This window comes from Porcisia hertigi, chromosome 21 (genome assembly GCF_017918235.1).
Source record: "Porcisia hertigi strain C119 chromosome 21, whole genome shotgun sequence".
In the NCBI taxonomy this organism is placed as follows: domain Eukaryota; phylum Euglenozoa; class Kinetoplastea; order Trypanosomatida; family Trypanosomatidae; genus Porcisia; species Porcisia hertigi.
In genome coordinates this window covers 390,313-410,830 of record NC_090580.1, presented here as the reverse complement: position 1 = coordinate 410,830, position 20,518 = coordinate 390,313, and the positions used below count along the sequence as shown (strand labels likewise).

The 20,518-nt window shown below is 57.5% G+C and overlaps 6 protein-coding genes across 6 annotated transcripts; all 6 read right to left on the bottom strand.

Annotated features, from left to right (window-relative positions):
* Positions 1–547: 547 nt before the first annotated feature.
* JKF63_05093 (uncharacterized protein) lies at positions 548–979 on the bottom strand (the record flags this gene model as incomplete). Its single annotated transcript, XM_067901062.1, has 1 exon — positions 548–979. The coding sequence occupies one exon, from the start codon at positions 977–979 to the stop codon at positions 548–550; it is 432 nt and encodes a 143-aa protein (XP_067757425.1).
* Positions 980–2,355: 1,376 nt separating this feature from the next.
* On the bottom strand, positions 2,356–2,928 carry JKF63_05092 (uncharacterized protein; the record flags this gene model as incomplete). The annotated part of the gene is made up of 1 exon (XM_067901061.1): positions 2,356–2,928. One exon carries the CDS (start codon positions 2,926–2,928, stop codon positions 2,356–2,358), a length of 573 nt encoding a protein of 190 aa, XP_067757424.1.
* A 1,546-nt stretch (positions 2,929–4,474) lies between these two features.
* Positions 4,475–10,744, bottom strand: JKF63_05091 (uncharacterized protein; the record flags this gene model as incomplete). Its single annotated transcript, XM_067901060.1, has 1 exon — positions 4,475–10,744. One exon carries the CDS (start codon positions 10,742–10,744, stop codon positions 4,475–4,477), a length of 6,270 nt encoding a protein of 2,089 aa, XP_067757423.1.
* Positions 10,745–12,666: 1,922 nt separating this feature from the next.
* On the bottom strand, positions 12,667–15,228 carry JKF63_05090 (uncharacterized protein; the record flags this gene model as incomplete). The annotated part of the gene is made up of 1 exon (XM_067901059.1): positions 12,667–15,228. The coding sequence occupies one exon, from the start codon at positions 15,226–15,228 to the stop codon at positions 12,667–12,669; it is 2,562 nt and encodes an 853-aa protein (XP_067757422.1).
* Positions 15,229–17,204: 1,976 nt separating this feature from the next.
* Positions 17,205–18,149, bottom strand: JKF63_05089 (uncharacterized protein; the record flags this gene model as incomplete). Its single annotated transcript, XM_067901058.1, has 1 exon — positions 17,205–18,149. One exon carries the CDS (start codon positions 18,147–18,149, stop codon positions 17,205–17,207), a length of 945 nt encoding a protein of 314 aa, XP_067757421.1.
* Positions 18,150–18,852: 703 nt separating this feature from the next.
* On the bottom strand, positions 18,853–20,265 carry JKF63_05088 (uncharacterized protein; the record flags this gene model as incomplete). The annotated part of the gene is made up of 1 exon (XM_067901057.1): positions 18,853–20,265. One exon carries the CDS (start codon positions 20,263–20,265, stop codon positions 18,853–18,855), a length of 1,413 nt encoding a protein of 470 aa, XP_067757420.1.
* Positions 20,266–20,518: the final 253 nt, after the last annotated feature.

Below are 20,518 nucleotides of genomic sequence, written 5' to 3'. Positions count from 1 at the left end.
AAAAAAAAACAGTGAAAAATTGTCGAGAGTGTCCCAGACAGTGGTCAGAAATGCAGCAGGAATGGGAGGGGGGCGAGGGGGAGAGGGACATGCAGTGAGAACAGGTGTGAGTAGAATTTTGCAGGAAGGCCACCTACACGCTCTGTGTGCACCTATAAATCTGTCTAGAAAACAGATACCAGCTCAGCGGCAACAGCTACAAAAAAAAAACAGGAGACGACGGTGCGAACCCGTTTGTGTGTGTAGTGGGTAGTGAATCGCGTAGATCGGCGGAAGCACCGTATATGTCAACAAAACTGTTGCCATCACTATCGCCATCATCTCCGCCGACTGACGATCTCATCTTTCACTGAGTTGGGAATCCCACCGACATCCACGCAGAACAGCACAGCGATACACCTGCACAGCCCCCCCCCCTCCTCAGACGCGCATACGCGAGAGCGCAGCTGGCAAGCTCGTGTACCCGCTCACGACCGCGTGCCGCCCGCCGCCCCCCGCTAGGCCGTGCCACAAGGATAAAGACAGGACAGACGTGCCTCTGGGTTTCCTAGTTACGCGGCTTCTCCTTCTTCTGTCGGTACAGGGCGTACAGGCCGACGCTCGACACCTTCACGATCTTGAAGCGCACTCCGGGAATATCACCGACGGCGTGACCAGAACGGCCGAAACCAGACACCAGCACCTCGTCGTTCTCCTCGATGAAGTGAAGGCAACCATCGTTCGGCACGAACGCGATGATCTTCTTGTCGTTCTTGATCAGCTGCACACGCACACACTTACGAATGGCGGAGTTAGGCTGCTTGGCACCGACACCGATCTTCTCCAGCACAATTCCCTTGGCGTGGGACGACCCACCGAAGGGGTTCGCCTTCTTGGCCACGAAGGTGTGCGCGCGCTTCCAGCCCTTGTCGGCCCAGCGGTTGCGGCGGCGCAGGCGCACCAGCTTACGGGCTGCGTTCTGACCGTTGGTCTTCGTCATCTTGAATGAGGAGTGGGGTCGAAAGGGGCGACTGATACAAAGTACCTACTCGTCACGACTTGCGTGTAGTGCGAAAAGCAGTGGAGCAGTGGAAGAACACAGTGTGTGTGTGTGTGTTTTTCAGAATCACCGAAAGTGAAGTGCAGAGATTTATATGTGTGTACGTACATCGCAGAGGCAGTGGAAGGGGACACACACGCACACAACAGAGACGAAGGGCAAGCAGTGATGCACGTGTTGGCGAAGGCAAGTGAAGCCGGGGAGGAGGAAGAGAATGAGAATGAGAAGTTGAATAACAAGTTTAGCAGTAGGCAGATGCATCTGCACGCTTGACTAGAATGTGAACACACACACACACACACAAAAGCGCGCGCGCGCGCGACAGATACAACGCACACCTTTCCCCAGCCTTCATGCATGCCTTCAAGTGGTGAAAGGAAACCACCGTCATAGACCTGCGAGGGCCTCCCATCCAAGTCACCTAATCAAGTGGCTGGGCACGACTGCTCACTTCTGCCAAGAGGAGGAGACACCTCAACGTTGTCCGATGCCTACCTTGCACCACCCCTTCGCCCCCCTCCTCAGTGATTGTAGCCCATTTTTCTCAGTGTCTTCAGCACGTGTGCGCGTCTGCTTCTGCTGAAGGGATGGAGGGAGGGGTATATATGTGTGTACCGACACCGCAGAAAATACAACTCCACCGTCTGCGCACCATCGCCGAAAACAGAAAAGGAAATCACAAAAAAAAATGAAAGACCGGAATCAGTGCGGAATACACACACACACACACACAAAACGACACGATCATCATATCGACTCACTCTCTTTCCTCGGTGTGTGTGTGTGTGTGCGTGTATTACTTGTGTCCCTGTGTGTGCTTGTTGTTGACGCTGTCACAGGTGTGGTGAAGCAGAGCCAGAGGAGGAGGATGGCGGGCAGCCGTTGCCTGCGTGTGCGGAGTGTGGGGGAAGTAGACTGTGTCGGAGGAAGGGAGGCGGCCTGAAGGGTAGAACATGCTCGACGCGAAAGAAGAAATGAGTCGGGGAGGTGTAGAAGCACCCATACACACACACACGCACACACTCCAATCCTGTGCTCCTCCCCCACCCCCACCCCCTCATCACCCGTCACTTTCCCTCACCCCCCCCCCTGTCCCCGACTTCGCTATCACCAAGGCCATCACACAGACATACGCGTACGCGACAATATGAACTACCCCCTTTCTCTCTCTCTCTCTGTAGAATCTCTACACTGATGACAACCACGACCCTCTCACATAACACATCCAACTCGCGCGACGGTGTCCACATCGACGCAAGAGAGAGAGAGAGGCCCAAGCACACTCCACACCTCGTTCTCTCTCCCTTCCCCCCTCTCTATTCCGAAACCTCGATGTTGGTCTTGGTCTGGACGTAGATGCCGTCAAGGAACTTACGGATATCCTTGTTCTTCACCAAGCACATCTGGTGCAGCAGGGCGGCCTCGCGGGATACCTGCTCCAGGTCGCTGCCCTCGAAGATGAACTCATCCTTGACCTTGGACGGGTCGGTCTGATACACCTTCACGGTGCTGGGCACCAGCTGGCGGCGCACGCGCTTCTCACCAAGGAAGTTGCGAACCTCGACGTTCTGGCCATCCAAGGAGACGTTGATCGGAAAGTGGGCGTAGGCGCAGCGCACCTTGAAGCGATAGCCCTTCGTCACACCAGTGATCATGTTCTGCACGTGCGCCTTGGTGGTGTTCAGGCACGCAATTGGAATCTTGGAGCCGAACCAGCGGATCGCCGTGAAGGTGCGGTTCTTCTTGTCCACGCGGAAGTCCAGCTGCAGGTGCGACAAGTCCTTGGTGAGGGTGCCGCGCTTGCCCGTGACCGTGACCTTGCGGCCCCTCACGGCGACAGTCACACCCTCCGGGATTTGGAGGGTGGACAGGCTCTTGACCTTGACCATTTTCTTGTGATGAGTGAAAAAAAAAAGAGGGGGGACGAAGGAGTTTGCGATTCACGTCCAACTAAATGGCGGAAAAGCATACACAGAAAAAAAAAGTAAGCAAAGCATACACGTCGTGAGTGAGGAGGGGAGGGGGAGGGATGGGTGCAATGCAAAGAAAGTGAGGGTGGAAGAGGTTGATCAACATCCGTTGGCTATACACCTATATGGGGCTACGGGTCACAGTGGAGAAATATTCGCCTGGCAGAGCGCCAGGCACACATGGAGCACGTGGCTCACAATCCTGATCAAGACGCACAGAGAGACGGAGAACATCAAGCGCATTGTCTTGTTCATCGCAAGTGCGGGACCCCCCCCCTACACACACACACACACACAATCACGTCTCGTGGATATAGACCGCTTTATTCCTCGTTGGTGTTGTATGTCTCGGCGTTCGCCACGTGTTCATGCTCAGGGGGGGGGATAAACCCCGCCCTCTCCTTGCCCCCAGGGTAGACGTAGTGCCCTCTTATTCTGCTGGGGATTTTTCATGACTGTGTGTGTGTGTGTGTGTGTGTGTGAAAAGTCTGTTTTTTTTTTGGGGGGGAGAAGGGAGGGGCTATTAGCCGTCCTCGAATTCATAAGGGACAGCACGTGTGGGAGGATATTCGGCGTACACACCACCCCCATAACGACAGAAACGAGAAGTAAAACCAGAGATACAGTCGACGGATCACACACCTCACACACATACAGGCACACTCGTATTACAGATACAGACGTGGAAGTCCATCATGACGACCACACACACACACACACATCTATATATATAGAGCCATAGACACACCACTGCCACTATATGCGCATCATGGACAGAGAGAGACTAGTACACAAATAAATATATCGCTCTCTAATATTCAACAACTACAACAGGGAGGGAGGAAGTACAGGGGGGTTGGGGGAGAGAGAGAGTGGGGAGGGAGGAGGGAGAACATATACAGACACATACATAGATGTGTACACCTATGGCCCCTCTCCTCACTAGAAAAAAAACACGACAAAGAAGTGCCAAGAATACACACACACACACACACACACGAGAGGCCCATTCTGTCAACACAGTGGGGAGGAAGAAGAAGAGGAAGGGGAATAAAAAAAACAGAACAAAGGCAAACAGATGAAGAAATGAACCAACGAAAATAAATTTCAAAAAGTGCCTATTTTGGGGGGAGAGGGGGGAGAGAGGGGGGGGTGTTGAAGGGGTACAGTAAAAAGAAGGCAAATAAAATAAATCTATCTAAATGTATGTCTGTGTGTGGAGACGGGGGAGGAAGAAAAGGTGCTCGTTGTCATGACAGCAACTTGGAGAGCCTACCCCACCCCCCCCACCTCTTTTTTTTTTGTGTACGGTCTGGTTTTCCGCCGTTCTCAGGTGAGCGGCAGGAGCCTCTTCCTCTCTCCTCTGCTAAACACACCCCTCCACACAAACCACAGCGGTGTGCAAGAGCACCACCTCTGAGAGCCATCGAAGCAACTGTGCGTGTGAGTGCACCTACACTTGCCCTCACAGAGTTGAAAAGTCGAGCTTCGGCAGCGCCGAGGCGGCGCTCGAAATGGGTGCAGAGTGACCAGTACTCATCCGTGCACCCGTCGACGTCTTCTCGAAGGCGGACGACGAGGTCGCCGAACGTGCCTTTTTGCTCTTTCCGTGCTTGCTACTATTGCTTGGAAGGCCCGTTTTTTTCACACTGACATCGGTCCCATCGGCCACTGGCAACACTCGGTTCACGTCGCTTGTGCTGCGCTCCCGCAGCGACTTCAAAACGTCGGGATTGTAGAAAGAGATCGCCGGCGCAGATGACTTGACGTCAGCATCTCTGTTCAGCGTGCTCACGCGACCGTTGCCGGTCCCCCCAGGCGCCCCCTCCGCCATGGAATTTCTTTGAACGGCAGAGAGCCGTGTGGCTTTCGGCCGCGACGAGGACGGACGTGCACACGGCGAGCCCTCGCCCAGGACGCCAGAGCCACGGCAGCTCAGTCGACTTGGTTTCATGGTAGACTTCGAGATCGTGGTATGTGTCTTCGACCTCGTGAACGCCTCTGTGGTCTTGGTGAGGGGCGTCCGCCTACGATTTTCAGATGTGCCAGCGTCGATACGAGTCTTGGATGGAGCCATAACGGCCGAGGCCTGTCGGCACAGTGCGTTCTGGTGCTGTTGCCGGCAGCTCCTCGTCTGGGGTATCGCCGTCTGGCATCGGCTGAAGAGGCAACTTGCTTGACGCACCAACTCACCCTTGTCCGCAGTGGCACCAGCACTGGCCCCTATTCCAGCCGCTGAACTCATGCGACGGGAGAAATTGTAAGTACTGATCGAGACGGCCTCGGCCACGTCGGAGTTCGCCACATACGCCACATCCGCCTCCGAAACAGGCAGCACACCGGTGGAAGCCATGCGCGAATAGTTCGCGCGCGCGGCGGCCGCCGTCGCCGTCGAAGCAGTGGGGGTAGCATCGGTTGCCATCATAGCCGCAGGTGTTGTGGAACCGCCGTTCGCGGCCGGGTTTGTGGATCGCATAGGTGTCGCCACCGACGAGTGGTGCTGAGGCGAAAAACTGAGCACGGGCGCCGCGGCGGTCCCCCGCCGCGGCAGTCCAGAGGGACAACGAGTGAAGGTCGGGCTACCCTCTGGGTGAGCAGCGGGAGGCTGTTGGTGTCCACTTCCACGCGTGCACGTGGCACTTCTACTAAAGGGGATCATGCTTTGCGAAAGTGCCAGTGCCGTCGCCGTTGCGCTGCGACTAAAAGAAGCGGGGGCCTCCTCCGCTGAGGGTGGCGTGGATCCAAGAACGTCCTCCTTGCCCGCAATCGTTGCTCGCGAAGGGGTAGCAGAGAACTGGTTCAACGCGCGCGCCAGGTTGCTTTGCCTGACAGACGACGCTAGGCGAGAGAGAATCTTGCAGCTCCCCTTCACAGTGGTATCATTCCGGCGCGCCGATGAAGAAATGAGGGAGGTGTCGCTAGAGCCGTTCTTGCCGGGAATCGGCATCAGCGAAGTGGACGTCGCGTTTGTGTTCAAGGAGCTTTCTCGACGCACAATGCGGGCCATGTGCATGATGCAGTCCGTGTTCCGGATCAGCTCCATGTAAGCGACATGCTCCGTCTTCGGGGCGCTGTCCCAGTGGTCATACCAGATCAACAAGCCGTTCAACGCGTCGCCCACCTGGCGGCGGCGGTGATCCACGAGAGTAGAGAGAACGTCTGACTCGGAGAGGCCCCATTTCCCTCCGGGACGCAGAGTGCGGCGTGACATTTGCGAGACGGCGTCGCGTAGCTGGTGCATAAAGGTGTGGAAGTGGGCCTCAGTGCGCACCTTCACAGCGTTGATCAACAGCACGAACTTGTGCACACTCTGTGCGTTGAGCACGTACAGCTCCATCTTGAGGCGGTCGAGCAAGATGCGGAGACAAATTCGAATGAGCGACGTCATCTCGTCCGAGAACTCAAAACCGGCTGGGAAGACCGAGTATCCGTTTGGTGCCTCGTAGTCCTCCATGGAGTCGTTAACAAGCTCCTCGATGCGAGAGTGCAGTTCGGGAATCTTTGCCACACTGTCGACGCCGAGGCCCACGCGATCTTGGAAGTGTCGCGTCAGGGTAGTCGCCTCCTCCTCTTTCGCCTTGTATTCACGTCGCATGCGAGAAAGCTCTCTCTCCAACTCCTCGATGGTGCGCTTCTGTTGCGCCAAGAGCAGTTCGTTGTTCTTCTCGGCCTTGCGTTTGTTGTTGTTGCGCATCGCCACCGCGTCATCCAGGCGACTCTGCGTCTGTTTGACGTTTCGTTCAGCCTCCTCCAGCTGCACGTTCGTGTTGTGCAGCAGCTGCTGCATGCGGCGACGCTCCTCCTCAGTCGAGTCTGTCGTGCCCACCAAAGCTTTCTCCATCTGCGCCTTCTCCATCCGTAGGCGCTCGATGAGGTCCTTGTGGCCGTCCAGCTCCAGCTGGATGCGCCGGATCTCGTCAAGCAGACGTTGATTTTCATTATCGAAATGAAGCAACGCGTACTCGAGTGCACGCATGTTTTCCTCCGCTGTGGCCTTCTCGAAGGCCTCGATGGTCCGCGCAGCCTCAGCCGAGCAGCTGTCCGCATCACCGCCGCCAAGGCGCCGCTTCGCTATGGCCACCGTCTCGGCGGCACGCAGGTCGTCCCATGGGATCGCCTCCAAGTGCGCAGCCCTGGTGCTGCTGGCGTCCTTGTCATCTCTGCCGGCGCCGTAGCTCATCGCGATGTACTTCATGGTGCGCTGCTTCCACATGCGAGCCAGTGTTGTCAAAGCCCTATTGCGGTCGGCAAGCACAGCGACCTGCCGCTGCAGTTCCTCGTCTGCGATACGGGCGGCGTCGGTGAGCGCCTGCTCATCCCGAGCGAGAAAGGCTTCGAGGCTGGCATTCTCGGTGCGCAATGCCGAGTTCTCGCTGTGCAAGCTCGCCAACTCCCCGAGCAACGCGTCACGATGGGCCTCGACCCCTTCGCGGGACATTTGTTGCTCCAGCGTCTCGTCCCTGGAGAAGCGCAGGCGACTCTCCAGCTCGCTGATCTGCACACGCAGTTCGGAGATGAGGGCCTCTAGCCTGAGGATGTACTCGAACTTTTCCCGCTCCCGTACCACCGACTGAAAGCGCTCACGTACACCCTCGGTGTTCTCGTACACGATGCGCCTCTGACCATCCCCAATGGGCTCCGGCTGAGGCTCATGACCGTCAGTTCTAGCCTCGACGACTCCCTCGCTGCGATGCTGCGCAGAAACAGCTCGCATCTGCGAAGGTGAAGACACACAAGCGATGCTGCCTTGGCCGCTCCTTGCGGTCATCGTCGACCCTCTCTCTTCGTCCCGCTTGCCATCAGCGCTTATGTCCCTCGACGCCTCGAAGTTGTAATCCATCTCAGCCGAGGGGCTGATGCTCACCGATGGCGAAGACCTCGACGACGATGAGGAAATCGAGCTGGCCAGTGCCTTGGGTCGACCGCCAGCTTCCAACTCGGCAAGGCGGCGCGCCAGAGCCTCCAACGTCGCGTTGCCCGGCAGGGTAGTGCGATGCGGCTTCCGATTCTCTGGGAGCACGGAGTTGGGGTGTTGGTGGGACTGGCTCTGCGTACCCAAGCGACTCAGCAGCTCGTTAGTCTCCAGGTCAGCTGGCATGACGGAGCCCCCGCGTATAGACGGGGAGACGGAGAGGCGGCGGAAAGCTTCGAGAGCAGCAGCCGTCCTGCGCGCGACCGCCGGCGGCGGCAGCGAATCTGCAGAGCTGGGCTCCAGTGAGCGCGGATTCGGTGACACGGAGCCTGGGCTGCCGACCGGTGAGATACCCCCCATCAGGGTCTCTGTTTGCATCGACACACTGGTGTGGGCGCAGTGGTAGTTGATTGTCTCTGCCTGTTCGCGCACCAAGTCCAGCAGTTTGGCATTGTCGCGTTGCAGCTGTTTGATACCCTCCAGGGTGAGATGCTCCATGCCCTCTGGGAGGTCAACCGAGACAGCGATTTGTCCAAGCGTGGCACTGGCCATGCCGCTGGTGGACACGCTTGGGCTGCGCGAGAGTGCGTTGAGGTCAACATAGTGAAAGGAAATGAGACTCTGTGCGTGCAAAGAGGTCCCCGTCGCCGCATCCGCTGCCGCCGCCTCCTCCACCTTGGCATCGTCCTCAAGGTAGGCGCACACCACATCCCCGTGATGCAACTCACGCCGACCCTTCGCCCTGAGGCTCTTGCCGTTCACCTGAACGTCGACAAGGCGCGAGAGGCCTTCATCAGTGGCGGGTGGGTTGAAGTGGACATAGTACCGTAGCTCCAGCGAGCGCTGCGACACACGCTCCAGAACCAGGGACCCCAAGTCCATCCCCTGCGCCACCTTCGCGTCAGCCGTGTGCGGGCTGTCAGTGGCCTTTACTCTGGGGAGCGGGTGGAGCACACGGCTCAGTGAGAACTCCATCGTTTCCTTCACCAATGACGAGACACATACAACACCGCCCTCAACGCACGAGCCGCCGATCCCTGCCAAGCTTGTGTACCTGCGGTGGGATGCGATGAGCAGTGGCGCCGTCAGTCCGCTGCTGGCGGCAGACAGGAAAGCCTCGTTGCACCTTAGCGTGGGCAGTGGAACGCCGGCGGCGCAAGGCTGCTCGTTTGTGAAAGCCTTCGACATCAATGAAGACGGCGACAGCGGACCACTGGGCCCCTCTGTCATGCCACCGCCTCCGACGGGGTGCAAGTCAGCCGCGTCCATCTCTGCGGCATGGGAGTGGCCGCTCCGCAAGCCCCTCACCCACGCCTCCATCTGCTCCTTCAGCTTCTCATTCTCCTGCTTCAGGAACATATTCTGCTCAAGCAGATTTGCACGTGTCTGGAAATTTTTGTTCACCATAGGGCGGTTGCGGATCCGACGTACGGCTTTCGCATACGTCAGCGTCGCACACGACTCCTGGTAGCTGAAGGCGATGGGAGAGATGTTGGCAATCATGAACGTCTTGCTGTTGCCGCCGAGGTTATCCTTGAGCACCATTGTCAGCAGCGAGTCTCGGTAGTTTACGAACTTCGCCCCACTGGCGATGTCGTTGATAACGCGCGCCAGCGTTGCGAGGGATTGGTTAATCTGGATACCCTCCGCACGACTGGACCCGCTTGTGTTCGCCGTCTTCTGACGTTCGCTGCCAGCGAGGTCTACCAGGTTGACTGTCGCCTGGTGCTCCACTCCCTCGCGCGTGTGGCGGCTGGTGCGGTACTGAGCTACGCGAATCTGCAGCACTGCGTGGCTGCGACTGCTGCGCGCGTTCATGCCCGTCTCGGACGTCTGACGCCGGCGCAGACCCATCTCAATCAGCGGGTACGCCTTCTCAGCCGAGGTCACAGCCTGCTGAAGGAGATCGTGGATGATCATGGTTTCCTTCTTCCCTGCCGAATCCCGGACAAACTGCACATGCAGTGGCCCCTGGCGAGAAAAGAGGCAATACACCTCATTCTGGTAGATCTCGTAAAACGACAGGTGTACGTTGTACGAATATTCGGTCTCCTTGTCACTCCGGTACGACAGCTTCAACGCCTCCAGGCGGACAAACAGGTCGTCTAGAGTGCGCGGGACTATGCCAGGGTCCCGGTGCATGTGCGTCGTGTCACCAAAAAGTGTGTAGGTCTTGCCGCTGCCCGTCTGGCCGTAGGCGAAAACGCAGGAGTTGATGCCCTCTATGGCGGCCTCGACGGCGCGCATCGCAGTGCACCGGTACACATCCTCTTGAGTCCCGTACAACGGTGGCGGAAGAAAGTCACTCGTACGAATTAAGGGCATCTGTAGCAGCTGTGACTCCTCCATCGACGCGATGCAGTCGTCAAACTCGTAGTAGTTTGCCGTGCCAGTGGAGATAAGGTGATGGGTGCTGGCCCCGGAACCAGCAGTAGTGACGCGATGATCACCCAATACAGCAGTACGGCGTGAGCTGGTGCGAGACGTGGCGGCAGCAGTCTTGCGAAGAGGTCGGGCAACCCCAGTGAGGGTAGCGCGGTCAGTCAGCATCTGCACGACGTTGCTGCCGTCCTTTGCAACTGTGGCGTCGTCGTCGACTGAAGCGGGATCGTGCATCACCACCACATTTTCCACGACAGACACGCAAATCCGCTGTGCATCGCGCACCACCGACTTGCGCGCAACCGTGGAGGCGCGCGTGTTCGTGGCGGCATTGGCATTGCAGGTTAGGAAAGCCGCGTTCTGAGGCACGTCACGGACGCGCACGCAGACAAATATGTGTCCGTCATCTGGGTAACCCCCTTGCGCTGCACGGCGGCCCATGGCGATGTGAGGTCTCGCTTTGGGGAGGGGGGGGGGTAAAGGAAGGGGGTGGATGAGTGCGTTTGTGTATAGAGAGTGAAGACAACAGTAGATATGTAGCACTGAGGAGGGCGGAGGCGCGGCAAAAAAAAAAGAAGAGGGGAAGAGAGGAAGAGAGGAGAAAAGAGAGGGGAGGGAGGAAAGGGAAGGAAAAGGGGGAGGGGAGGTCGTGTGGCGCGTAACGCCCGATTTTGTTTGTTGAAAACTACAAAAAAAAAAAGAAAATGCTTCCCTCTTTTTTTGCTGTTCAAGAGGGAAAAAAAGAATAATTGAATTTCTTCTGTTCTTTTCCCCACCGAGGAGGGGAGGGAGGGGAGGGGGAGAACAAATGCACAACTACGCAACTCGAGAAGCGAATTTAAAAAAATGTAGGATCTAGCAATAAATCAAATAAAGAAAAATGTGTGTCTGTAGGAGAAAAAAAAAAGTGGTGCGGGAAGAGAGGAGAGGAGAAAAAAGAAGGAGGAGGGAATGTGAGAGTGTCTCCCTTTCTTTTTTTTCTGTCTCTGGGGAGGGTCGTGTTAAACAAAGAGAGCGAGAAAGACAGCGCTTGAGCTCGAATATGCAAAAGACTCGATGAGACGTACCGCAAGCGCACACATGTGTGTGTGTGTGTGTGTGTGTGCGTGCGTGCGGGTATGCTGTTGCTGTTCCTCCTTCTTCCCTCTCAGTAAAAGGGAAAACGGAGAATGGTGGATATGAAGAGGTGGCGCCGGTGACGGCGACCGAAGCGAGGTTTAGACGCTATGCCTCTACGATAAATACTACTACTACTATCCTCTGCGGATGTCCTGGGGTGCTGCGGATGCAGTTCGAGTGCGCGTGCGTGAGGCGTACGTAGAGGAATGTGTGGAAGAATGCCCTCCCTCCCTCCCCACACATGCATAGAAGAAAATATATATACAGAGGTGAAAAAAGCAAGTGAAAAAGGTGTAACATCAGGAAGAGGACGAGAAAGAGGAGGAGAGAACGCACGACAAGAGAGAGGCGTGCACACAAACTATGCACGCGCCTCCTCCTGCAAGGTGCATGTTGCACATGCAAATGAGGCTAAAAGAGACACATAAAAAGAGCTCGGTTGAAGCACGAAGCAATGTTGGCCATCTGCGTTCTTCCCTGGTTCGGCACCCCCCCCTCAAGAATACAACCTGAACAGATGTTTGGATTAGGGAAGGGGAGGGGGGAGTAGTAGCAGTGCGGTTGGGGTGGTTTGGTTTGGTTTTGGTTTGTGTGCCAGGGTGTTTGTGCTCCTCCCGTCCGGGGAGACAGAGAAGGAGTAAGAGGAAAAAAAAACATTGTTTCAGAGTAACAACACTCGTTCTGTGTGTAGACTCTGCCCTCCCAGCTCACACACACAAACACACGTCTACACACGCATACAGACACAATGAAAACGAAGAGAAAGACGGCAAAAGCAGCGCGACGCCAACAATGACAAGGAAAAAGAAATCATAAAGGAGAAAAGCAACCAGGCTCGAGAAACCACGCTAAACGTAATGCATCGAGCACGTCAGCGGGAGGGGGTGGGGGAGCACGCAAGGGAGATGGGGCAACCGAGGGCGAGAGAAGAGGCAGAGCCCCGACAGAGCAAAACTCGACACCGATATTTAAAGGGGGAGCAGCTGGCACCAACAATTGCCACCCCCTCCCCCAACGCGAGGGGCCTATAGGAAGTGATAGACACACACACGTATGTGATTGGGAGCGCTCTGAGAAGGGAGGAAGGGGGGTAGTGGAGGATGCGGCCGCTGTCGACCGAGCACAAACATCCCCTCCCCTCCCCTCCCCCCCCCTCTCTCTTGTCCAAGGGCCTACTCCTACCGTTACAAGAAACGGCAAGGCGCTGAGGAGAGCAGCGGGTGCTAGAGAGAAAAGAAGCGCTTCTACGCCTCTACGTCGCATTCAATACTGTCTGTGAAAGAATCGTGGTAGTCGTCGTCTTGGCTTCCATCACTACGATCGCCAACCGCCGACATCATCGGCGCGCCTCCCCGCCCCTCTGTCTCCTCCTCGTCTTCCGCTTCGGTCATCAACTCCACCGGCACCGAAGGGGAGCGGTGGCCATCCGAAAGAGGCCCCTTCCCACTTGGCGAACTCTCTAGGGAATCCACGCCTGGCGTAGAGAACAGCGCCGATAGACTCCCCAAGGGTGAGGCTGCTTCAGAGAGATGAGTTGATGTAGCCATCGCCGCCGCTGCTGCTGCTGCTGCTGATGATGGTGGTGATGGTGATGGTGGTGATGGTGGTGGGGGACTCACCGCGCGATGCGACGAATTGGCTTTGGTGACATCCGCAGAGAACGCCGATGACGACGACGTCGACGTCGGCCTCGGCCTCACAAATGTGACCTCCTCCTCAAGGGTGACAGAAGGACTGGGCATCGCGGCCACTGGTGCTTTCATGGGACCAATGAACTGGGACGGCTCTGTAGGGAGCTCCACATCGTTCTCCGTGATGGGGCTCGTGAACTGTAAGACGGACCCGGGTGGTGCGCTAAGAGCGCTGTCGCCAGCGGCGGTCGCGGGGGGTCCAGCGTACGGGGCGAAGAGTCCTTGCCAGGGCCTGATGCCCCCCTCCGACAGTGCACAGGCGCCAGGCGAGGATGGAGCAAGCGGTGCTGCTGTAGAAAGTGGGGGTAGAGGTAGCGTACCGCCTGTCGGGCAGGGCCGGTACGGTCCCGTGTTGTTTCCCTGCGCACTGCCCAAAGGGGCGCTGCCGCCAGCACTAAAGAAAGGGGAGAGCCCACCGGTCGTTAAATACGTGCCAGCCCCAGACGCAGTGGTGGGCAGCGGGGCACCGCCGTGGAATGGATGTGGTGCCACGTTGGCGCCAAGAATACTGCTATCCCTGGCCCGCTGCTGCTGCAGGTTCTGCTCCTCGAGCAGGGTGGTGATGCGTTGCAGCTCTCGGCGAATGGACTGAGTCTCGAGGTTTGGCAGTGGTGCCGCCCGTGAACAGACGTTGGCGAGCGGCTGGTTAAAAAGTGTCAGCGATGGTTGCGGCAAAGGACAAAGCCTGCCGCCAAGTTTTGAGTCCATGAGGTAGTGAAAAGCAGACGCAGACGCCGTAGGTGGCAGGGAAGGCCGTGATGCCAACGGGAACATGCCACCCGCTGGTGACTGTGACGGGGAGCTGGTTGGAGCTACGTTGTCCGAGGTTGGTGGCAACGAGGCCATTGACGGCACAGGTTTCTCCTCGGGAGTCGGTTCTGCTGCCGAAGCCGGGGAGGACTTCCCTCTATTGCGCCGAGCTGCCGCCTCCGCCTCCCGCCGCTCCTGCGTCTCGCGCTGTTTTTGCTCTAATATCGCCTGCGCTGCGACGGGCCCCATCATCCTCAGCTCCATATCGCGCTTCTCGCGATCAACCTCCGCCTGCTCCCGCCGAGCCACCTCCTCTCGCTCTCGCCGCAGCCGTTGCTCGGCCAGCCGGTCCTCCTGAATCTCTAGCTCCCGCTCTGCCTTTTTGCGGAGCTGCTGCTCCAGCATCTGACGTGCGTTCTCCTGTTGGAGCTCAATAGCACGCTGGCGCGCCGCCATCTTCTCGCGATGGCGCTCCTCAGCCGCAGAGAGGCCATCGCTGCCGATAATGAAGCCGCCGCCGCCGCCGCCGCCCAACGCACCTCCGCTCGTGTTCGGACGCGAAGCGTGCGTGGGGAGCGCACCCACGGCGGGGGTGCCGCCATTGTTGAGAGCGGGCAGCACCTGCGGACTTGTCATGGGGCGCGCTTCACCTTTGTTCATGGGTGCTGCGTATGCCAGGGCCGCCGTGAACCGCGGAGTGCCTGCATCGCCGGAGGGGCAGTGCACCCGCCCTGGCGTTGGATGCTCAGGCAAGGGGCTGAACGATAAAGGCGGTGCTCCTGCACCAACAACAGGGATATTATGGAACGTAAGAGGCGGCTTAGGCTTGTACACAGCGGGCAGAGGAGGAGGCAAGTCACTGACCGGTGCGAGGGCTGGGAGCACCGGGGAAAGGGCAGCAGCGACGGGCTGCGCATGGGAGACGAGTGGGTACGGACGGCCACCCATACCACCACCAAAAGGAGAAGTGTAGTTGACGCCAGGCGGGGCGCCGCCATTGTACCCCCCAGGGAGGGGGGCGTTCAGGCCAGGGCCATTATTAAAGGAGGGCCCAGCGGCGGGCGCGGGGATAACGGGAGCCAACAGGGCACCACGGCCATGTCTGGCGCCGCCACCACCGTTGTAGTCGGTGTCGTTATCCACCGCGAACGGCGGCCGACTTGGCCCAGCAGCACCTCTAGCGCCGGCTACCCTGACAACCCTCGCGCCCGCCGCTGGCAGTTGGCGCGGGTCGAAGTTGCCTTGCTGGCGCTCACGGATCGCCTCCTGGTGTGTGAAGGGGTCGCCGTTTAGACGGTAAATGTACTCCTCATGTCCTATTTTGTCGGCAACCACCTGCTTGCGTCTACGAGCTTCCCGGAGCATTATTGAAGGAGGGGGAAGGAAGGGGGAAAGGGGGGAAGGGGGAAAAGGGGGAGGGGGAGGCGCGTGCGCAATTTTTTAAAAAGGGGGAGAAAACACAGCAACACGGAAACGGACAGGCAGGCACAGGGGGAGTCGTGTACAGGCTAGCACAACGTTGGAGAGGCAGAGTTCACTGGGAAAGCGCACACATACATACATACACACACACGCACACCAAACCTCATACAGATACACATATATGTATACTTACACAAACACGTGATTTTATAAATATATAATTCTATGTCTCTCTTTTGGTGGATGAATAGATGTATGTCAGGAATAGCAAGACCAGGAGCGCTTGGCGTGTTGGTGTGGAAGATCACAGACGAGGAGAACAAAAAAAAAGGTGGGGAAGCAGAAGAACAAAGCACGATTCTTTTTTTTTTGGAGGGGGGATTAAAAAAATAAGAAAAAAGCCGCTCTTTTCCGTTCAAGTAGTATGCGCGTGTGCAGTGATGTGGGGGCTGAACGAGAACTGGAGGGAGGGGGAAGGGGAAGGGGGGAGGGAGGAGGGAGGGGGAGGGAGAGGGACTCTAAAGGCTCGAACACAGTCGTGCGCACAAGGGGGGCAAGACAGGCAGACAGACTTGACGCTCCCTATGGCCTCACCAACGCTCTTGGCGTAGTGTAACAAAATAGCAGTAGCAGTGCTTGTCGTAGTTGCTGCTGCGCTCGTGGGAGAACGAAAAAAAAAAATTGCATACGGGCGTGTAGAAGTGAAATCGTATATCACGGGTGCCCAGTGATGAAAACGACGGCGGCGAAGAAACACGAGATGCAGAACGCCACACGGATTCGGGGGGAGAAGAGGAGAGGGGGAGGAGAGGGGAGGGGAGAAGAGAAGAGAGTGAGTGAGTGAGTGAAAGAGAGCAAGCGAGATTATTGGGACGCATCAAAGACATCCTTTAGAGGTGGAGACTGCAAAGAGCGATGACTCGTGCTTACAAGGCGAAGAACGCGCGTGCACCGTCGCTGCCGCCGCAGCCGCTTCCCCTTCCCCTTCCCACACCCCACCGCCTGCACAGAACCTACGCACAAACGAGCTCATGAACGTTGTGTGGTCAGTAATGCCGAAAGGGCTCGCGGGCCGACAGCGCGCAGCGCTTGCACGCGCGCACATACCCCTCTTCACTGTCCTTACCATGCAAACAATGACACCGTCCATGACCGCGCAGCTGAATCGGGCCGCCACCTCGGCGTTCTTTTTTTTATTTGCTGCCTGTACGTGATGTCCTTTGCTGTGTCTGCTTTTTGTTGATCTTCGCCTCTCCCCTTTTTTTAGGAGGAGGTGTGGGCACCCTGCGGTTGCGGTGGTCGCCGTCGTGGCAGAGGCGTGCTGAGAAAAAAAAAACGTGACATTCTCCAGATACAAAGCGCTACACATAACACAAGCAAGAAAGTGAGACACATACATACGTATAGATGTGTATAAGTATTTGTGTGTACATGGGAAGAAAAGGATGTAGTACTCTGGTGTACCACCACCCTGTCAACGTACACAGAGTATGGAGTAGTGCCACGGTATGATGTCTGGCTATCATGAGAGGGGGGGGGGGAGGGAGGGGGGGGATTCCTCCATCTCGCCTTTTCTTGTTCATTCAGGCTGACGAACCTGCAGGCTCCTATCCCGCCCTTCTTTGCAGGTGAGGTTGTCCTCCCCCCTCCCCCCACCTCACCCCCCCCTCCCTCCACTCCACTAGCTCTATTGGTACGCGTTGGCTAAAAATACATATACAAAGAGCACCAAACGAAAACGTGAAGAGTGAGTCCCTTGACAGTCGCAGAGGTGGTGGTGATGGACGCAAAGACCGGGGGGAGACATGAGAGGGTTAAATGCGGGGTTAGGACTGGGTAACGCCCCCCCCCTCCCTCCTCCACACCGTCCCGTCCATCATATACGCGATCACTGATGCCCCTCCACACCCACCCACACACTACTGGAGATTCGCTGGAACCACTAACTGCTGCTCCAACTGCACGCGCTTCTGCACACCCTCCCGCTTTAGTTTTGTTAGGGCATCGGTATGCTTCTTGTTGGCGATCAACACTTGCTCCTCGGCGTGGTGCTCGAAATCATCGCACTTTTGCCGCAACATCTCCTCCTCCTCGCCGAGAAGTTCGATGCGCTGCCTCAATGTGGTCATGTCCTTCTCCACCCTCGCCACGTCTTTTTCCCCCTTCAGGGCCAGGCGGAAGGCGTGACCAACACGACTTTCAAACAGGCGCCGATGCGCCGCCTGGGCTGCCACATGCTCCGAGTGCACGTGCAGCAGCAGCAAACCGCGCTCCCAGCACTCCGCCGTGACCTGACGCAGTACCTCCAGCATGCACTCCGCAACAAGGAGGGAACGGATGGGGCTGGTGCCGGTGCGGCGCGCTTGATGCGCTGCGAGTTGGGCATGCAGGCGCTCCTGCGTCTCCGCAGCATCGATACGGGTGGATGGAAAGGGGCTGGCGTGCTGCACCCACACGACCCCCGTTGCCTCATCCACCCACCGCCGCGGCGTGATGAAGCTGTCTATGACGACGCGCACGTTTGGATCAACGACGCGCTCCTCGGCGCCCTGGCCGAGACTCCTGCGCAGCCTCAGAGACCGTTTTGGGTCACCGGGTGCATAAGGGATGTCGTAGCGGATGAGTGTATTCTGAGGGTTCACTGGGCCACTCACGTCGATAAATGCGGCAACATCGTTCTCGGCACTGGGCCGTGGCAATAACTGCAAAATCGCCTCCTTCATGTCATCTACGTCAGCTCTAACTGATGTGACTTCGATGCCAGTGCTACGTTTTGGGTTAGGATTACTGCCTGCTCCCGTTGCCATGGTCGCCCGCAACGGGGACGACTGAGGCGCCGGCGACGCGGTGCACGCAGAAGGCATCCACAGATTCTCCGCCCGTGAGTTGTGGGACTCAGTGTGTAGGTATTGTATGACACTTTAACGGAAGAGTAGGGAAGCGAGAGACTATAAGTCTCTCGCTGTGACTGAGCGCACAAATGTGTGCGTATGTGTGTGAAATGCAGTGGGGGGGAGGGGGGGGGCTAACAAGAGAGCATGCGCGTATACAGAAGAAATGTATCGAGAGTGAAGAGCAGCCCAGAGGCAAAAGTGGCAATAGACACTGAGCAATATCATCAGTTCGCGCGCACCCATGGCCGAGACGGGCGTACACACGTGCGATTCTCTGAAGCGCGCTCACACACACACACACACACACACAATGGCAAAGAGGTGTGAGGAGAGGGGGGTAGAGAGGGAACACGATCATCAGCCTCTGCGCGAAAATACACAAATAGTGTTGAGGACCACACACACACACACCTTCACCCCTTCACCCCTCTCTTTCAGCTCCAGCATCCGTCACTGATGTGCCACCACCTTGTAAAAACATCTTTTCTTTCTTTTGTGTTTACCTCGACTTGTACAACCGCCGAATCCAAAACGGCAGCATGAGACGGACGAAGGTAAGACGGGAATTTTGGTATTGGCACACACAAGCGCCTGCCAGCCTGCCCCCACCCCCCACACACCACACACACACACGCACACACCTCCCCTCTTCCTCTGGCTTGCGGAGGCTAGACTAAAAGTAGATGAGCTCTTTCATGCTGCGTGGCATATTCTTCGGTGGGGGCGCTGTGTCCAGGTACGCGTAGTCGTCCACGAGCGTTCGGAGAGTCTCAATCGTGTGGGTGAAATAAGCAGAGGAGAGGTACTTGTCGTAGTGATGCACGTGGGAACGGACCGAGTAGAGCCGCTCGTACTTGGAGAGCATCGTCTCGATCTTGCTTCGAATGGCGCAGTTGTTAGCGAGCAGCAGCACAGAGTCCTTGTGGCCCAGGGGGCTGACTCCGCACAGAGCCGTCTTGAAGCCGTCCTCGTTCCAATACGGCATCTCCATCTGCTCACGTAGCCGACCAACACCACGAGTAAGGTCACCCACACTTATCTGCGGCCCACGTGCGATTAGCGCTGTTGCCAGGCTTCTGCCGGCATCTCGCGTCATGGCGCTACCCTGACCATGACGAACGTCCACAAACTGGTGCTCAGGCTTCAGACACGCAGCAATCATCGCATCCACTGAACGCGGCCCGACGCCGGCATGTTTGCTGGACACACTCAACGGTGCGATCGCAGCGGTGAGGAGGTGCAGCCGTGGATACGGAACTAGGTTCGTCGTGATCTCGTTGATGTCCATGTTGAGCGGGCCAGGGAACCGCATGGCACAAGTGAGGTTGCTTAGAAGCTGAGCCGCAAGCCCGTTCATCGAGTCGTAGGGAAGTCCCTTTGTGCTAGTCGGCTGTGCCGCTGAGAAGGACCGCGACTGAGGCACCCCAGTTGCCATCGCGCCACGGGCATTACGACCAGCGCCGAGGGCGCGGTCTGCCATACGCGCCAAAGCGTCGTTGTCGAGCGGCAGCACGCAATCCGCGTGCTCGATGAGCTCCTTCAGCGAGAAGCAGCTGTTGTAGGGCGCGGTCACCACGTCGTCTACCTCAGATGGCATGACAACTGGACAAATGCGAAACACATGCGGAAACTCGTCCTCCAGCATGCCAAGCACACGCGTGCCAAGCCCCGAGCCAGTGCCGCCACTCAGGGAGTGCATCACGAAGAAAGACTGAATGCAGTCGCATTGCTCCACCTGGCTACGCACCGACTCCGAGATGGAGTCGAGGTAGCGGTCACCGTACTCCATGTGCCCCACAGCCCAGTTATTCCCCGCCCCGCTAACATCGGAGACGAAAAAGTTAGAATCAAAGATGTCTTTTAGCGGCCCACGCAACATTGCGTGCAGGACGCCCTGCTCCATGTCCACTGCCACACACCTCGCCTTGAGCCGGCCCGGATGATTCACGTCCTCGAGAAAGACCGCATCGCGGGCCTCAGGGAAATGCGGGTAGGCCTTATGCTCCTGCAGCATGACATCGAACCAGCGCTGTCCAAGTTGATTGCCGCACTGACCCACCTGCACTGTCACAATTTCGCGGGGCATGGTGGAGACAGAACGGGGGGGGGGGGGGGGGGCGCCCTGGGCTAGAGGAGACCACACACAAAAACTGGAAGGGACTGTGTTTGTTTTTTGTGTGTGCGTGCGTGTGTGCGTGAGGGGGGCAGACAGGAGGGAAGGAGGGGGGGGTAGCACCCGTCAGACGAACGCACACAACGAAGTCTGAGGCAAAAGAGGGGCGCGAAAATGTCTTCGAGGTCAACAGGAGTCATACACCCAAAAAAGAACAGAAGCAGAA